Here is a 15,675-nt window from a genome sequence, read left to right as displayed (position 1 = left end):
GTCTCTTAATAGAATTCTGGAAAATTCGAGACTTTTTATTACAAGTCATATATATAATAACATCTTTTTTATAAAAACAAAAACTATACAATATTATGTATGTATTACCGTTTTATAATTACATTTATGCCTTTTTTTTTAAAAAAAGTCATCAATATTGTTTGTTTTTGATTTTTAGTAGAAATTTGTGTTCAAATGTGTTTTACGCTCATAATACTGTAAACAGGTCATTTAGACCATGATACAAAGCATATTGTCTTATATTTTTAATATGTTCATACACATCTCCTGCTGAACACACTTTAGAATCATCAGCCAGAGCTCCAGGTAATTATTTATGCAATGAGTTTTAATAAACTTCTTGATTTTTTCAACAATTAGTTTTCACACTACCCTGATTTCAAATTCAATAAGATTTTTAGAGATCTAGGATTTTTTTGCCTTTTTTTGTCGAAGGGTCATATTTAATGGGATACAACATGTATTTTGTAAAGCATCAGATGAGCACCTACACCATCAGCAATGAAAGGCTCGGCTCTGTAATGTTTAGTCTACTAGGTTTTACGATTTTATTTCGACTACAATCGATGACATTTGCTATTTACTCAGACTCAATTCCATGCACGATTTCCTCATACAATTTATCCGGTCTTATAAGTTGTCTGTCTTTTTTTTCGCTCAATCCGACATCATTTTCGATAAGGGAGGTCACTCTCAGCACATGACAAAACTATGCAAACGCGGTGTTGTGATACGTTACTGCTCTGACAAAATATGTCACAATAAATATTACGATCGGAAAATCCGATTTTGAAACGATTGCAATTGTTATTCATTTCGTTTTTAAACGACAATTATTTGTGACCAATGACCATGAAAATTATTGGTTTGTTTGCTTGTACACATCTAGCCTACTCGCTAATTACACAGGTGAGAATGCCCGCAGGGACGATTGTTTGTCACGGCCGTTTAATAGATACTTTAACACTTAATTTTGTACATTTGGGCCGACATTCAGTGGCCGCTGGCCGCATTATAAAATAGTCGTTTAATGGAATTAAATTAAATAGTAAAAATCATCGGGAGGGATTTTATGCGGCCGCTTAATAAAAAAGTCGCTTAATAAAGGTGGCCGCAAGTACGATGCCGACTGTACCTGTATTTCAAGTAATATGAAAGCAGATTATTTGGTTGAATTATTAAAAAGTATCTTCACTTGTGGCTGGCTTTGTTTGGTTTACTTTAAAAAAAAAAGAAGATTATTTTCATCTTTAGATACCTTTCGAGTTTCATCTTTGTTTTTGTTTCTTTGTACTTTGTAAAACATTAAACCATTTGATGTTCAATCATGTAGTTTTTTTAAGTGAAGAATGTATTTGTTGCTATAAATGATAAGACATTAACCTAAAATATCAGCACAAATTTGAAATGCTTTGGAAACACCTGTTGGTTAATTTAGACACAAGAAAATTTTGAATAGTTATGATACTGGCAAACTTTAGCCAGGCCCGAGCTCGGCCTTCACTTTTTTTAAAGTCAGGCCAGATTCAACATTATATTACTAAATATTATATTATGGCCATGTAAAAATATAAATTTAATGAGACCAATGTAACATTTTTATCAACATGGACATGATGGATAATGTATTTACCAGGTACAGTTAATAGAAAGTAGATGGTATTTCATTTTAGATTTCTATCAAGATAGATATTTTATAGATCTGTGTGTGTTTGTTTTTGCTGGGAAGCAGGTGAATTAGGCTGAGATGATTTGATATATTACTGATTAATCAAGATTTTATAAACCTATAAGAAGCAAGGTGGGATAACTAATGAATCACCTACAGAAAAGTAATTGGAACTCAGGGGTTTTCTATATAACTTTGTTCTTTCTTTCCATCTTTCTCAATACGTTCTTTGTTAGAAACAGTGAGCTTTTGATGTATGTGATAAAAATCTACTTCTGTCAGAGATGAAAAAGTTAAAACACTTCCTATGGGTGCATGGTTCAACAGAAGGTGCATTATATTTAATAGGCCAAAAGCTTTAAAGTGTTGCAACATGGGAAAATGTAAGAACTACTTGGTAATCACTTAAAGTGTATACAGCTTTATTTAATTAGATATTTTTATAAAATTTATTAACAGTAAAATTATATAGTTTCCATAATAATGGGGTTGATTCTCAAAGACAATATTCTGTTTCTTGAACTTTATAACCCTAAATAATTAAATAAGCTTCAATTTAAACAAATATATATGACTGTATATGTATGTATATGTAAATAAATGTTTACAACAAAAAATAAAAGTATATACATTTACATCAAGATAACAATTGAATTTTGTTTAAATGATTAAATAGCTGTCATATTCATATTGCATAATGGGTGTAATAAAAGTGTATGATGGATTGTTTAAATGTTCTTATTGTGCAGATTAATTTGCATATATCCTCTTAAACAATCAATTTTTGAGCCAAAAAAATTATGAAAGATTATACTTTAAGGCAGAAACTTCATCAATATTTGATAACCACTTGCTGTTTTTTCCCCCTTTTTTGCGTTTTTGTGGTATTGATATGTTTTCACATTAAATGATTTATATGCAAAACAAGAAAGATATAACTACTTTAGCCTTTGAAATATTAATAATTGTATTATTATTTATATTAGTATTTTATTACGAAATATGACCTAAATTGTGTTGGTGCAACGTTAAAACTAAACAAGCAGTATTAAATATTCATGAATATGAAGGTTGAGATCCAGGGAGATAACTTGTGTATGTGTAGTTATAAATTACTTATCAATCTATTTAAAAACCTGTTAAATTACTGTAATTATATAATATGGATTACTAGCATTATATTTATTAAAAAAAATGAATTAAAATTTTTTTATCAAGACTGAGAGCACAATAACTTACAATGTTATTTGGAACTGCGGGTTTTCACCCATCTAATCCAGGGGGTATTAAAGCTTCTGGGTGCATTTAGTAACCGCACTTAAAGTAATCAACCTGTTACACTTAAATATTATCAATATATTTAGAAAGTCATAACTGTAAAAGTTTGTTTGCACCCTTGTTTTTAGATTGGAAAAACCCACATTGCCAAGTTCCCGAGTAACTCTATTAAAAAAGGTATGGTATAGTAACTGTAGTCATCACCATTGAGCCAGTTATAAGGCACTAATCATATGATTCAGAATGATAAAAAAAACAAAGGTTGGTTAATAAAAAAAAAGAACCAATAAAAAAGCAGGATTTCTAGGACCTACTTACATCCTGTTGTTACCATGGAAACTTTGAAGTCTCGGAAAAAGATTAAAATCAGCTTTTGAATAAATACATTTTATCAAATTGCACAATATTTTGAAATACAGTTTTATGGAAAAGTAAGAGGAAATTTATCATGAGTTTTAATCATGGAAGTTAAAAAGTATTTGTAACAGTATGAGATGGAGAGACTGTGAATGTAGAGATATTTGTACAGATTATTTGGCACCATGTTATCTTCTGAATATTTTCTCTGATTTCTTTGATATGCAGACAGGATACTGGTCAAGGCCAAGTATATTACATAATTGGGTCCTCATTTTTACTAGATGTTCAACAAGGATATAGTGTTTTAAAATCTTTAGAATGCATATTTGAATTAAAGGTATTAATTGCTGTAAATAACTTTTTAAGCTTTATTATTTGATGGAAAATGTATTTAATAACTTCTTAGTAAGGTTAGTGAAATGCTTGGTTTATAATGGTTGGCCTTTAATATAGCTTCAACACTAGAAAATTTACACAATTTGATAGGCTTCAGGACCTTAGTTGTAAAGGTCCTGGATGACCCTACTCCAACAGTTACTGAAAGTATCCATATGAAAATTCACAAATGTCTAGAGAATTATAATTCTAGGTTAATTACCAAAGACCCATAACTCAAGCATTGATTTTCTCTTGATTACTTCCCTTTGTGAATTGTTAAAATCCCTGAATGGTACTGTTTCATGAATAGTTTAGCCCTTTCATTGACTGACTGACAGTTCTTATTAATATTTCCTTTCATCAATTGCGTTCTATATGCAGCTTTGAATATACAATAATTATGTCTGTGTCTAGAGCTTCTGTGATTTTAACTCTTGCTTGTTGCCCCATCAAAATATTACAATATTATAATTTTGGGAATTCCTCCCTAGTAACTGTTTATAAACAGAAATAGTTATCCAGTTTGTGTACACCTGTTTAATTACCTGATATATCATCTGATGTTGTTTTCATGACTGTAGACCAGCTGTATGTAGTGTGATTAAATCTGATAAATTATATTTTGTTGCTACTGTAGTCAGAAACCAGACCATGTTCCTTGGCAAACTGACTGTGGGTTTGAATCCTAACTAAACATTTTGGGAACCTATATGACAAGGATGAAAGGGGTTTATCATTCTTCTCAAGTGCTTGCTCATGCCTGAAATGGTAGTACTGCTCAGATGCTGGAAGTTCTAACGAAGGCTCTCCACTTTACCTTACATTGTCAGTTCAAGCTAAAGTTTGATCAAAGAAAATACCATATATAAATGACACTCACCATTATATATAAATACATATAACACTGATCCCTCATTAAATTTTGCATGTATAATGGACTTATGGTGGTTTGGATATGAAATGTCTATGTTGTATTTTATAAACACTAAAATTTAGAAGACAGTTGTAAATAATCTGGTTCTTGACTGTATATTGGTAGTTCTTGGCAGCAGAAATTTATATAGATTTTTAGAAGGAAAACAGCTTTTATGTTTCTTTAAATTTTAATTCTGAAATAAGTTTTATTTAAGTATACAAGTATATGAATTGAATTAAAGAGATGAAATAGCTGAGACTTTTCATATTAGACTTCTATATGCATCCAGTATAACTTGCACATATTGCTTTAAACTGAACTAAGAAATAATTGAAACCAGATAATTATTGGTCGTTGAATTATTCATTAATCTTACTGTAAGATGAAAATCAACATTCTAAATTTAGACAATGCATACATGCTTCACAATGGCATCTCTTAGTGCACATTTACTGTAAATTGCACAAGAAAGATGTTTATTAGATTTTATTTATTTAAACCTTTTATGATTGGTGCTACATTGTTTTTCTGTAAGAATATTAGTGTGACTAAATTCTGTTAGAATATTAGTGTGACTAAATTCTGTTAGAATATTAGTGTGACAAAATTTTGTTAGAATATTAGTGTGACAAAATTCTGTTAGAATATTAGTGTGACTAAATTTTGTTAGAATATTAGTGTGACAAAATTCTGTTAGAATATTAGTGTGACAAAATTTTGTTAGAATATTAGTGTGACTAAATTCTGTTAGAATATTAGTGTGACAAAATTCTGTTAGAATATTAGTGTGATAAAATTCTATTAGAATATTAGTGTGACTTAATTCTGTTAGAATATTAGTGTGATAAAACTCTGTTAGAATATTAGTGTGATAAAACTCTGTTTAACTTAGAATATTAGTGTGATTGATTTAAAATGTGATATTTTTCTTTTTTTCAACAGATTCATATAGTATAGTGACTGCAGTAAAACATTTTCACACTCATTGGTTAATCAACCCTTAGTTAATGTATAAATCTAGTGCAGAATTTCTGAAATTCCATCTTTTTAGATTACGAGGATATCTAGATGAAAATTAAAAGTTGGTCACCCATCGGTATGGAGCCTGATAAGCCCGCACAGAAGTGCCCACTGGTCTGGCTCTACACTGGCAGCAAAGGCTTATACCAGCAACCCTTAACATGCTGGATATATATTAAATGGACTTGTCCCACTTCCATTTTTGGGACTGTCCATTATCAATTTTAGGGATATCAAATTTGAATATTTAAAGTTTATCAGCCAACAGTATAGAGCCTGGTCAGACTGCATGAATGTGTAGGCTGGCCTGGCTCTATACTGGTGGCAAAGGCTTAACGCTTCTGGTATTATAGCACTTTAAGGGTAATGATTACTTTTGGCGATATAAAAGTGAATTACTAAATCTGACTTTACAAAATTTATTAGTCTTACTGTAGGGAACATTAAGTGTACAAGATGTATAAGGTGCTTGAAAGAAAAAGATATAACACAGTGATCTCCCTTTATAGCTGCTTTAGGCAAGGGAGGTAAAAACTGTAACTGAGCATGAACATTTTCTGGAGTGGATGTTTGGCATATAGTCGTAAAAAGACATTTTATTGATAGACGTAATGTTCAGTGCATTTTATTAATGAAAATGATGCTGATATCTAGAAAAACAGATGCAACTTATAGCAATGAAAGCATTCATAAAGATAAAGTTTAAAATGTTCAGGTGATCTGGTGTACTGCAGCTTAGTGTAACCTGCAGGTATGATTTTTTATTACTGCTACATGTCACTTTCATATCATCTATCAATTTTTTAGTTTTTATCCAGACACCATTTGCCATAGTTTATTTCCTTTACATTCATTTTTATACAAAAATATTAGAAAATAGTGCAAGGAAAGAGAGCTTTAATTATAAACATTACGGTACAAGAATTTGACATGAATGTAATAGGTTTACTTAGAAACCAATGTATTTATTTGTGTGGCCTTGTTCTGCTTGTGTGTTCATTAGTCAAAGTCTGGTGTTTGTAGACATAGGGAAAAAAAAGAAAGTTTAATTGTTTAGTGATAGAGTGAGGAGACAGTAGTAATTGCAGGAATAGACATTGTGGATCTTAAGTGGATTTCACTTTTGCCAAAATCTGAGATTGAGCAGAGATAGGGGGCAGTGCTCTTTTCGTAAAAAATAATTTTCATTTCGATTTCGTAATTTTCTGTTGAGATGTTGATCAGTCTTGTTCACTAAGGATTGGTAGGTGTTTGTAACTGTTTCTCTTCATACAATTAGAGAAATTTTCATTTTCTTCATTTTTGATATTTTGTGGCTATTCTCGATTTTCGGTATCTCATAAATAAGCTTATTATTTACTGGTTTTCGCACAGAAAGAAAAAAAAACTTTTTCAACCTTTTCTACATTATAAGTGAGGAGAGGAGGAAGAGAAAAGCTGAATGAAATATAAACTGTTTGGATGCCAATAAGGTAAAAAAATTATATACCAGCAGGATTGTAAATGCATTCTGTGGAACTGTGGGAGAGGATATAGAGATCATGATCATCATTTGCATGATTGAACACAAACACAACATAATTGTAACTGATGGGTCTTCTGATTAGTGAACTTAGATCAATATACAGACAAAGTTTCGGTGGTACAGTCTATACTCACTCAAGGTCTGGACTTAAGTAATGGACTGTTTTCTAGTTAGCTTTCTCAATAATTTTGTTTAATATACAAAATTAAAACGGACTGGAAATTGAATTTTTTTTATGTGTGAAAATAGATAACTGATTTTGTGAAATTTAGGCTGCTTGAAAGAGTGTACCAACAGAAATACAGAATAAAAGACAGGATTGTTGGAACGATTTCTTAGAAATTCAAATGGTGTTTTACGGATGTGTTCTGGGATATTTTGTAATTTCGTGTTTATCAAGGACTTTGACATGTTTATTTTATGAAGCTGAAGTTTTTGCTATGGATTTATGAAAACATGTTTTTATGATATTGCTTTGAAAAGTTTCGAAGATATTCTTTTTCTGATCACTAATGAGTGAGGGAACATACATAAGCAAAGAAAAACTGAACGCTATATTGTATAAGATAAAATATAAGAAAATGGCGAGTTCTCCCCGTTTGGATGGCGTGATGTCGTCCAGTATGTCGGCGGCATCTCCGCGTGTAGAGAATGTGATGTCATCTAGTATGTCAGCAGCAATGGATAAACATAAAATTGCCGATCAACGGAGACTGTGGGAGGATGACCTTGAAACTGTTAACGTGCCTTCACTGTATAATCGTATGAACTTTGCCACTGTGCCAAGAAAATCGGCTAACAAGAAAACATGGTAAGTGTTTCTTTGACAATCACATTATTTCATTTTGGCACTAAATGTCAGAGTTATTTGTAAGGAAGTTGCATTTAATAATATCAGGTAGAAAATGATAACTTATTTTGTGAATTAATATGAAAAGTCTGAATTATAGACTTTTAAAATATTATAAACAAACCTGTCTTTTGTATAATATAGCAAATTACTAATTGTTCTAAAATATTTTTAAAAGTAGTTAGTCAATCATGTTTAAGGAATGACTGTAAACTATTAGAGATAAAATAATTTTGATATTAAAAAAATGCGATTTCCATGGAAACAAAATGGTAAGAAATGTTGTTAAAATTGAGTGTGATAAAAATGTTGCCTTGAGATATTACAAGTATGACAGAATTTAACACAGAAACATGTTTGTTATGTATTTCATCTAGAGTTTTGTAAATTTGTTGATGGCAATAAGAACTGGTTATTTGTTAAATGTATATTCATGATGATGATAATTGTAAAGTTAAGAGAAAATCTCAACCTGTTTAGAGAATGGGCTTTTAAGATACCATCAAACAAGGTTTAGAAGCAGTAGCATGCCTATCAAATTCATTCAGCATAGCACTTCATATTTCACCTGATGCGAAAGATAATATTCACATTATTTCTTGACATGCTACATGTATGGTACCCATTATATTGATAAAGGTTTGGAACCAGTGAATTGGGATTTATAGAAAATAATATTTGTACAGATATTGTTGCAGTGCCAAGTATGAATACTGTCATATATGAAACTAGAAATATTTATGGTGGGTCTTTATAAAGTTCATCATGCCAAGTATCAAAACTCTTTATTGCATTTTGACAATTATGCCCCTTTTTACCTAGAAAATGTACTGAAATTTACATTTATTTTAATATCTCAGACATCATTATTATATTATATCATCATTATTTACCTTAGTTTTTACCTGTTAACTGACCATTTACACTTGTATTGGCATAATGTCACTTTAATAAAGAATGTCTTTATATCTTCATTTAATTTTTCTTTAACATCTCTGAACCAAGAACAGGTATTAACTTGAAACTTAAGTTATATATGAAAGATACCAAGAGTCACTACTGTACATCAAAAATTATGTCAGGTCTCTTGAAATTCAAGATACCAAGAGTCAACTGTACTTTGAAAATTATGTCAGGTCTCTTGAAATTCAAGTTACCAAGAGTCAACTGTACATCGAAAATTATGTTGGTCTCTTGAAATTCGAGTTATCGAGAGTCAACTGTACATCGAAAATTATGTCAGGTCTCTTGAAATTCGAGTTGTCGAGAGTCAACTGTACATTGAAAAAAATTTTATGACATATGTTTAAGTTTATAATAAGTTAATACTTTCTTATAATAGCTTAAGATTCAGGAAGTATAATATAAAATTTTCGATGAGCTTGTTGAAATCATTAGTTTTATGATCTGCAGAATGTAAAGCTGTATAGTTCACAATGTTCCATTTCTTTCTTTTACAGCTATTAAAAGTTAACAAAATGTTCATTCTGTTTCATGGCAAGAAATTGAGTTTGCATGGACTTGTTTGAATTTTGTTGAAATGTTTCTTTTGATTTTTTTTTGTCATTATAACTGTAATTTGGCAACATAAAAATAAAAAAAATGTGATTTTGGTTGGAAACAGCAAGATGTTGTATTTTGATTTATCATGAGTCAGAGTTATCTAAAGATTTTATAATGATAAAAACAGAACATGGAGGAATTGTATCAAATGAATGTTAGAAATTCAAGAAATTGGCCTCTTTACAGTAAGTTATGTAGTGTTGCCACGCTTGTTGAATAGTGCATGTTTATACAAACTATGACTCACCTGAGGGAAGATAAGAAAGTACTGGTGCTGATAAGCCCAGCCAGGTGAATCATGTAACTTGCTAGCAGAACAGTCATTTCCCACAAATCCTCAGGTGAGTATTTAGATAAATAAACATTTTTTATCCTGGTAAAAATGTGCTAATGACAACATTTATAGAAACATGTTTTACCCGAATATTTTTCAGAAATATGATCATTTTAGGGACCATGGCAACACAGTGGTAACACTGTCAGTCAGTTTGCTTTGGTTATTATAGTGTTGAATTGAATCTATAAATATCTCCATATGGTTTCCATTATGGAATTATTCAAAGGTTACTCTGTCAGTTTGTATTTATGGTTGTTTGTTTGCTGTGTTTTTTTGTTCTTTTTATTTCAATAATTATAAGGTCAGCAACTTAGTTACAACAATCTTAACCAATATTTTATCTTGGTTGGCTTTCTAGGAATAAAATTTGCTACATGCCTTCTCTAAGACAAGTTATAAGTAACTTCCTTACATAAATTGCAAGTGAAGAATAAAGTTTTATGCTCGTCAAAATGTTTGACAAGACAATAATATTGTTCTTACATGTTTGACCACCAACCTTTTGTCATTTTATCCATCTGTCACTCTCTTACTTTACCATTTCTCATAATGCCCTCATTTATTGACTGATACTAGTATCTTAAATACCTGGCATATTGGTACCTTTAAATTGTGGGCAGCTAAATTTTGGTAGGGTTTTATGTTAATTTAAGGTCAATGCTAAGGTCACAGGGGCTGAAAACAGATTTTCATTATTTTCTCCATAGTGCCATCATTTATCATTTGTTACCATAGATTATTATTCTAATGTATTATATTAGTACCTTAATTTGATGAGGTTTGAATTGAATGTGTCATGCCTTATGCCTGCTTAATATTTTCTTTTCAATCTTGATAAAAGTATTCATCATTTTTAGTGACATTTTCAATGTAAGTACAGACTGAATAGTGAATAGTTCAGACCAAGATAAGACAACATAGATGTGCATGCTGATCTTGGTCTGCACTAGCTGTGATGCAGCCAGCTGGCTAAAGGTTAAGGACATTTACACTGAAGATTTTATCCTCATAGTGCCCATCAGATATCTTTGATGTTTTATATGCTGGTACCATATATAAACACCTACAGACCTGTTAGTTCACTTTTCCTTGTAATTTGGTAATGTGATTTTGCTATGTCAAGGCATCCATTTGTGTATTAATATTCTTATTTTGAGCAGTAAACCTTTCAGACAAATGTAAATAAATCATTAAAAAATTTCTTATCCAATATAAAACACTAATTCATAAGCAAGACTGATTAGTCATTCTGACATTCTGGCAGCATAAAAAACAGGGCAAATTTATCGTTTTGTGTGGGAGTTCTTAAAATATTTCAATTTAGTTAAAGAGAAGTAACTTAGTTGATGATTATTGAAGCAAACGTGTTTGAGTGGTCTCCCTTGTATTAAGCTGGCAAGTGGAGAAAGTGAACATTTATCATTGATAACTTGACAAAGCTTCTGTTAAAGAATGACAGCTTGTTCTATATAATCTTATTACAGTCATTTGTCATACTTAAGGCTTAATGAAAAAATACTCTGTAAGGTTTCTGTGTTATACAGTCTTCTATTTTGTTAACTTTTTACCAATAACCTGTTTATTTGTAATGGATTCCTGCCCTGGATCTATACTGGTGGCAGGAGCAGATGGTGGAGGTGGTGATGGTTACTAATAAGTTTTCACTCCAGATCAAGACAGTTAGCCACATTGAATTTACCTGAGCACATTTCAGCCACTGCATCATTCCTGGGCAGGCTGTCAAGCAGTTGACCAGTACTTCACTATTGCAGTAACTGATAACATCTGTACATGCCATAGCAGAGGTACAGTGCATTGTTTAGACCATAGAAAAGATTCCATGATCAATCACAACGAAAGTGACCTGAACCTTCTGGGAATCGAACCCGGGTAGCCTGATTTATATTCCAGCACACAACCTATTGAACTAACCAGACAGCTTAGTTGAAGCAGGTTAAAGGTTAACCTTTTTAATAACCAATAATTGTATGAAACCTTTAAAACTATTTTTGTTCGATAGGATTGCAGTATTTCTAATGAATCATAATTACACATCTATTTTGGTGAATCATCTAACTATATAAATCAATCTAGTAAATCGACTGTTTATACAAATGATTTCAATTATTGGTTGCACAGTTTTTGACCAATTTAATTTTGTATTAAAATGCTTACTAATGAACACTGAACTAAACTTTGTTATATGAATCATGAATAAGTTAAAATAGTTAAACTTGTTCAATAGAAGATATATATATATATATATATATATATATATATATATATATATATATATATATATATATATATATATATATATATATATATATATATATATATATAATATATCAATTTAACCTGTTTAACCTCTGTCATTATTTTGTGTGATTATAAAAAATCATTTATGATATGATTTATATTTTGTGGTTATATCTGTTGGTTGCATAATCATTGATTAAATTTTTTAATTTGGTTTATTTTGATTTACATTTTATGTATAGTTAATTAAACAACACTGTGTTATATATTATTAACAGAGTTAAGTTTTCTACACATGCTCAACTATTGACAACAAGGTGTATGCATTCTCAAATATTCAGGCTACATGTAAATAGTCAATATTATATTTGTTTCCATAAATGTTAACTGTTTAATCATATGCAGGTAATAAATGACTGTACTTGTGGTTAAAGTTATCAAAATTGTTAATGATTATGCATTCTAATCAAAGTGATTTCAATGAAAATGAAATTATCATTCCCAGTATCATTTCACTTTACCACAAACTATAAATGTACAATAAGGGAGAGCAATACAGGAGGACAATTTAATCAAGACTGATCTCCCTTTAATTATCACTGTCCCGAATGACTAAATTTAGCTTGGTGTCATTTACAACAAAACTGTGTAGTGTCCAGTTTTAAACTTACTGTGTTCAAAAATCAACGGTCATTAAACAATCAAAAATGGATTATGGATGTAGTTAGACCAATTAACCCAGGTCATGTACAGACTCAAAACAGGTATAGAACATTGATACTTCTATAATTTAGTTTTAAAGTTGTACAAAGAAATGTTGACGGTTTGTTTACATGTATGTCATATCTTGTATGTACAGTTTATGCGGTCATAAAAACTTTATTGACACATATTTTGAATGTTAGAAACACTTGCTGTATGCAACATATGAAGTTTTATGTTGATTTTACTGTTACTTTTACTACTGACAAGTTATGATAATGGTTTTGTTTAAGTACAAAGAAGTGTTTGTTAAGTGAATCACCCTGAAGCCATATACATGTAGATATAAAATTGACCTATCAGTACTTAAATCCAACAACCTGTGTTTAGGGAAATGAAGATAAACATCTTTAACTTTTATCTGTCAACACCTCTTATCCTGAATTTATACTCTTATGATTAAATTGAATTTCATTTAAGCTGATAATTAAATTTCAAAGCATTTATAGAAACTGAAATTGTAGTGTAAAATAATATTGCCCTTTTGTAACAGTAAAAAGAATATTATACATCAAATTTCTTATATACCTGCCAAAAATTAGAGTGGGAAAATACTTTGCTACAAGAGCTGAAACAATTAAAATGCAATTAAGATACAAATACAAGAAAAATTAAAGATTGCATGGTTTTGAAAAACAGTATTATTATTTTGAAGACAGAAACCATACCAAACTTGCTTTACTTCAGAGTATATTTTGAACATGCTAACAAAAAGTACACAATGTTCTGTGCTAGAAGGCGCATTATCTTTGTTTAGGACTGTAATAAAGTCTTTCCTACAAAGGTTTCTATCAATACGTTGAATTAATAAGTACTTGAAATATTCAGTGTATAAAGTATTGCATTATAGCTTGACGGATTTAGAAAAAAAATTCAGATCAGATCAGACTGTCTAACTGAACAGAAACATCTGTCATAGCCTGATCAAGTCAGATATTTTAGCTGTATACATGTTTATTTATTTTAGTAATTAAGTGGAGCCTCAATCTTTAAAATCAATCGTTAAAAGGACTTGAAACAACACTCATTTGAAGATTAAGCTTTTATCATACTTGTTCTAAAATATGAACATTTCCCAGTATTTTCCTAAATGTCTGATAATCATGCAATTTAACAATATTGTCACCAATCGCTGTCAAGTTTTCTTGATTTGAGCCACGTCATGACAAAACCATCATAATGTGTTTGCGACCAGCATGGATCCAGACCAGCCTGCGCATCCGCGCCGTCTGATCAGGATCCATGCTGTTGGCTTACAAACCGTATAACAAGTAGAGAAACTAATAGCGACCAGCATGGATCCTGATCAGACTGCGCAGATGCGCAGGCTGGTCTGGATCCATGCTGGTCGCAAACGCACTATGTTGGTTTTGTCGTGACATGGCTCATTTGTCCTCTGTTTGACTACTTTATTGTGAAAAGTTTTATTGATTTCTAGATGTGTCTCATTCGTGGACAAAGAACTCAGCATTGTGGATGCCAGTTACTGCAATAATCTTATTAAATTACAATTGCATAGGGAGAAAATATTGAAATTTGTTTCAAATGTTAAAATGAAGTGGAAGTCATTATTTAATTATTGTTTCATTGTCAAGTCCTCCACATGATCATTTTATTGATTGAGAATTTACAACCAGGACAAAATGAACAATTGAAATTGTAAATTTGTAATAATAATGTATAAATAATTTTCAGTTTTCCTTTTACCTGTGCCCCACTGAATTTGAACTGGACTTGCTCCTGAAGTTTTAATTGTAAATGTTATGATGTCAAGAAAAATTTGCTAAAGTTATAAGCACCCAACACTATAGAATCTGGTTTGTTCACAGGCTTTGATCTATGCACTATACTGATATTAAACATAATAGCAAGTAATTAAGTAATTATCACCTCTCTTTATCAGACGGAAGACGGACAAAACCCCACCAGTTAAAACCCCACCACTCAAAATTTTATAGAGTGGACAAAACCCCACCACTTAATTTTATAGAGTGGACAAAACCCCACCACTTAATTTTACAGAGTGGACAAAACCCCACCACTTACCAATTATTGGGCAAGATTTGATGAATTAAAATATATATAATATACAGTACACATTTTCACATTTTATTTTTTAATTTCAATATAACATTTGTGTAATATAAGAGATCATACAAATAATTTACAAACTGTTAAACCAACATCAAAGAGTAGTCATTTATTTGAGACTGTGCCACATTTATGACCTTGAATTATTCATTATTTTTAGTTTCTTCAAATTCATTTCTTCAATTAATTTATATAAAAAATAAACTACTTACTATTAATCAAGAATGTAGCACATTTTCATCAATTAATGATTAAAAAATAGCACATTTTTATAGCACATTTCTAATTTATTCAGTTCCGTCAATTTTCCTTCATTGTACTTCATTGTACTTAGTTTAAGTGGATACTGTGGCTGATAGCCTGAAGAAACTCGGGTACAGTCTTCTCCTTATTGATGAGTTGTTCACACATTCTTTTGAGTTTCTGCTGATGCACAATTGTTTGTTTTTTAACATGTTTACAAGAAAGTTTTGTCCATTCTATAAAACTGAAGTGGTGGGGTTTTGTCCACTCTGTAAAATTTAGTGGTGGGGTTTTGTCCACTCTATAAAATTTAGTGGTGGGGTTTTGTCCACTCTATAAAATTTTGAGTGGTGGGGTTTTAACTGGTGGGGTTTTGTCCTACGTTCTTATCAGACAGTTAATT

At 30.7% G+C, this 15,675-nt stretch overlaps 1 protein-coding gene across 6 annotated transcripts in view; it reads left to right on the top strand.

Annotated features, from left to right (window-relative positions):
• Positions 1-15,675, top strand: part of LOC132748579 (kelch-like protein 5) — an 89,247-nt gene that overhangs the window by 22,978 nt on the left and 50,594 nt on the right. The window contains exon 1 of one of the 6 annotated variants that reach the window (XM_060738190.1): positions 7,630-7,978. The exons of 4 other annotated variants lie outside the window; for them this stretch is intronic. In XM_060738190.1, the coding sequence (XP_060594173.1) occupies positions 7,680-7,978 (299 nt within the window). In that variant the 5' untranslated portion in view covers positions 7,630-7,679. Of the gene's footprint in view, positions 1-7,629; positions 7,979-12,783; positions 12,941-15,675 lie in introns of those variants that run through there. One more of the 6 variants, XM_060738193.1, reaches the window with a different exon arrangement.

Source organism: Ruditapes philippinarum, unplaced genomic scaffold, assembly GCF_026571515.1.
Source record: "Ruditapes philippinarum isolate M1 unplaced genomic scaffold, ASM2657151v2 ctg1019_1_1_1_1, whole genome shotgun sequence".
Taxonomy (NCBI): Eukaryota; Metazoa; Mollusca; class Bivalvia; order Venerida; family Veneridae; genus Ruditapes; species Ruditapes philippinarum.
Note: the sequence above shows the minus strand (reverse complement) of the source record. Positions and strands in the feature narration are given on the sequence as shown.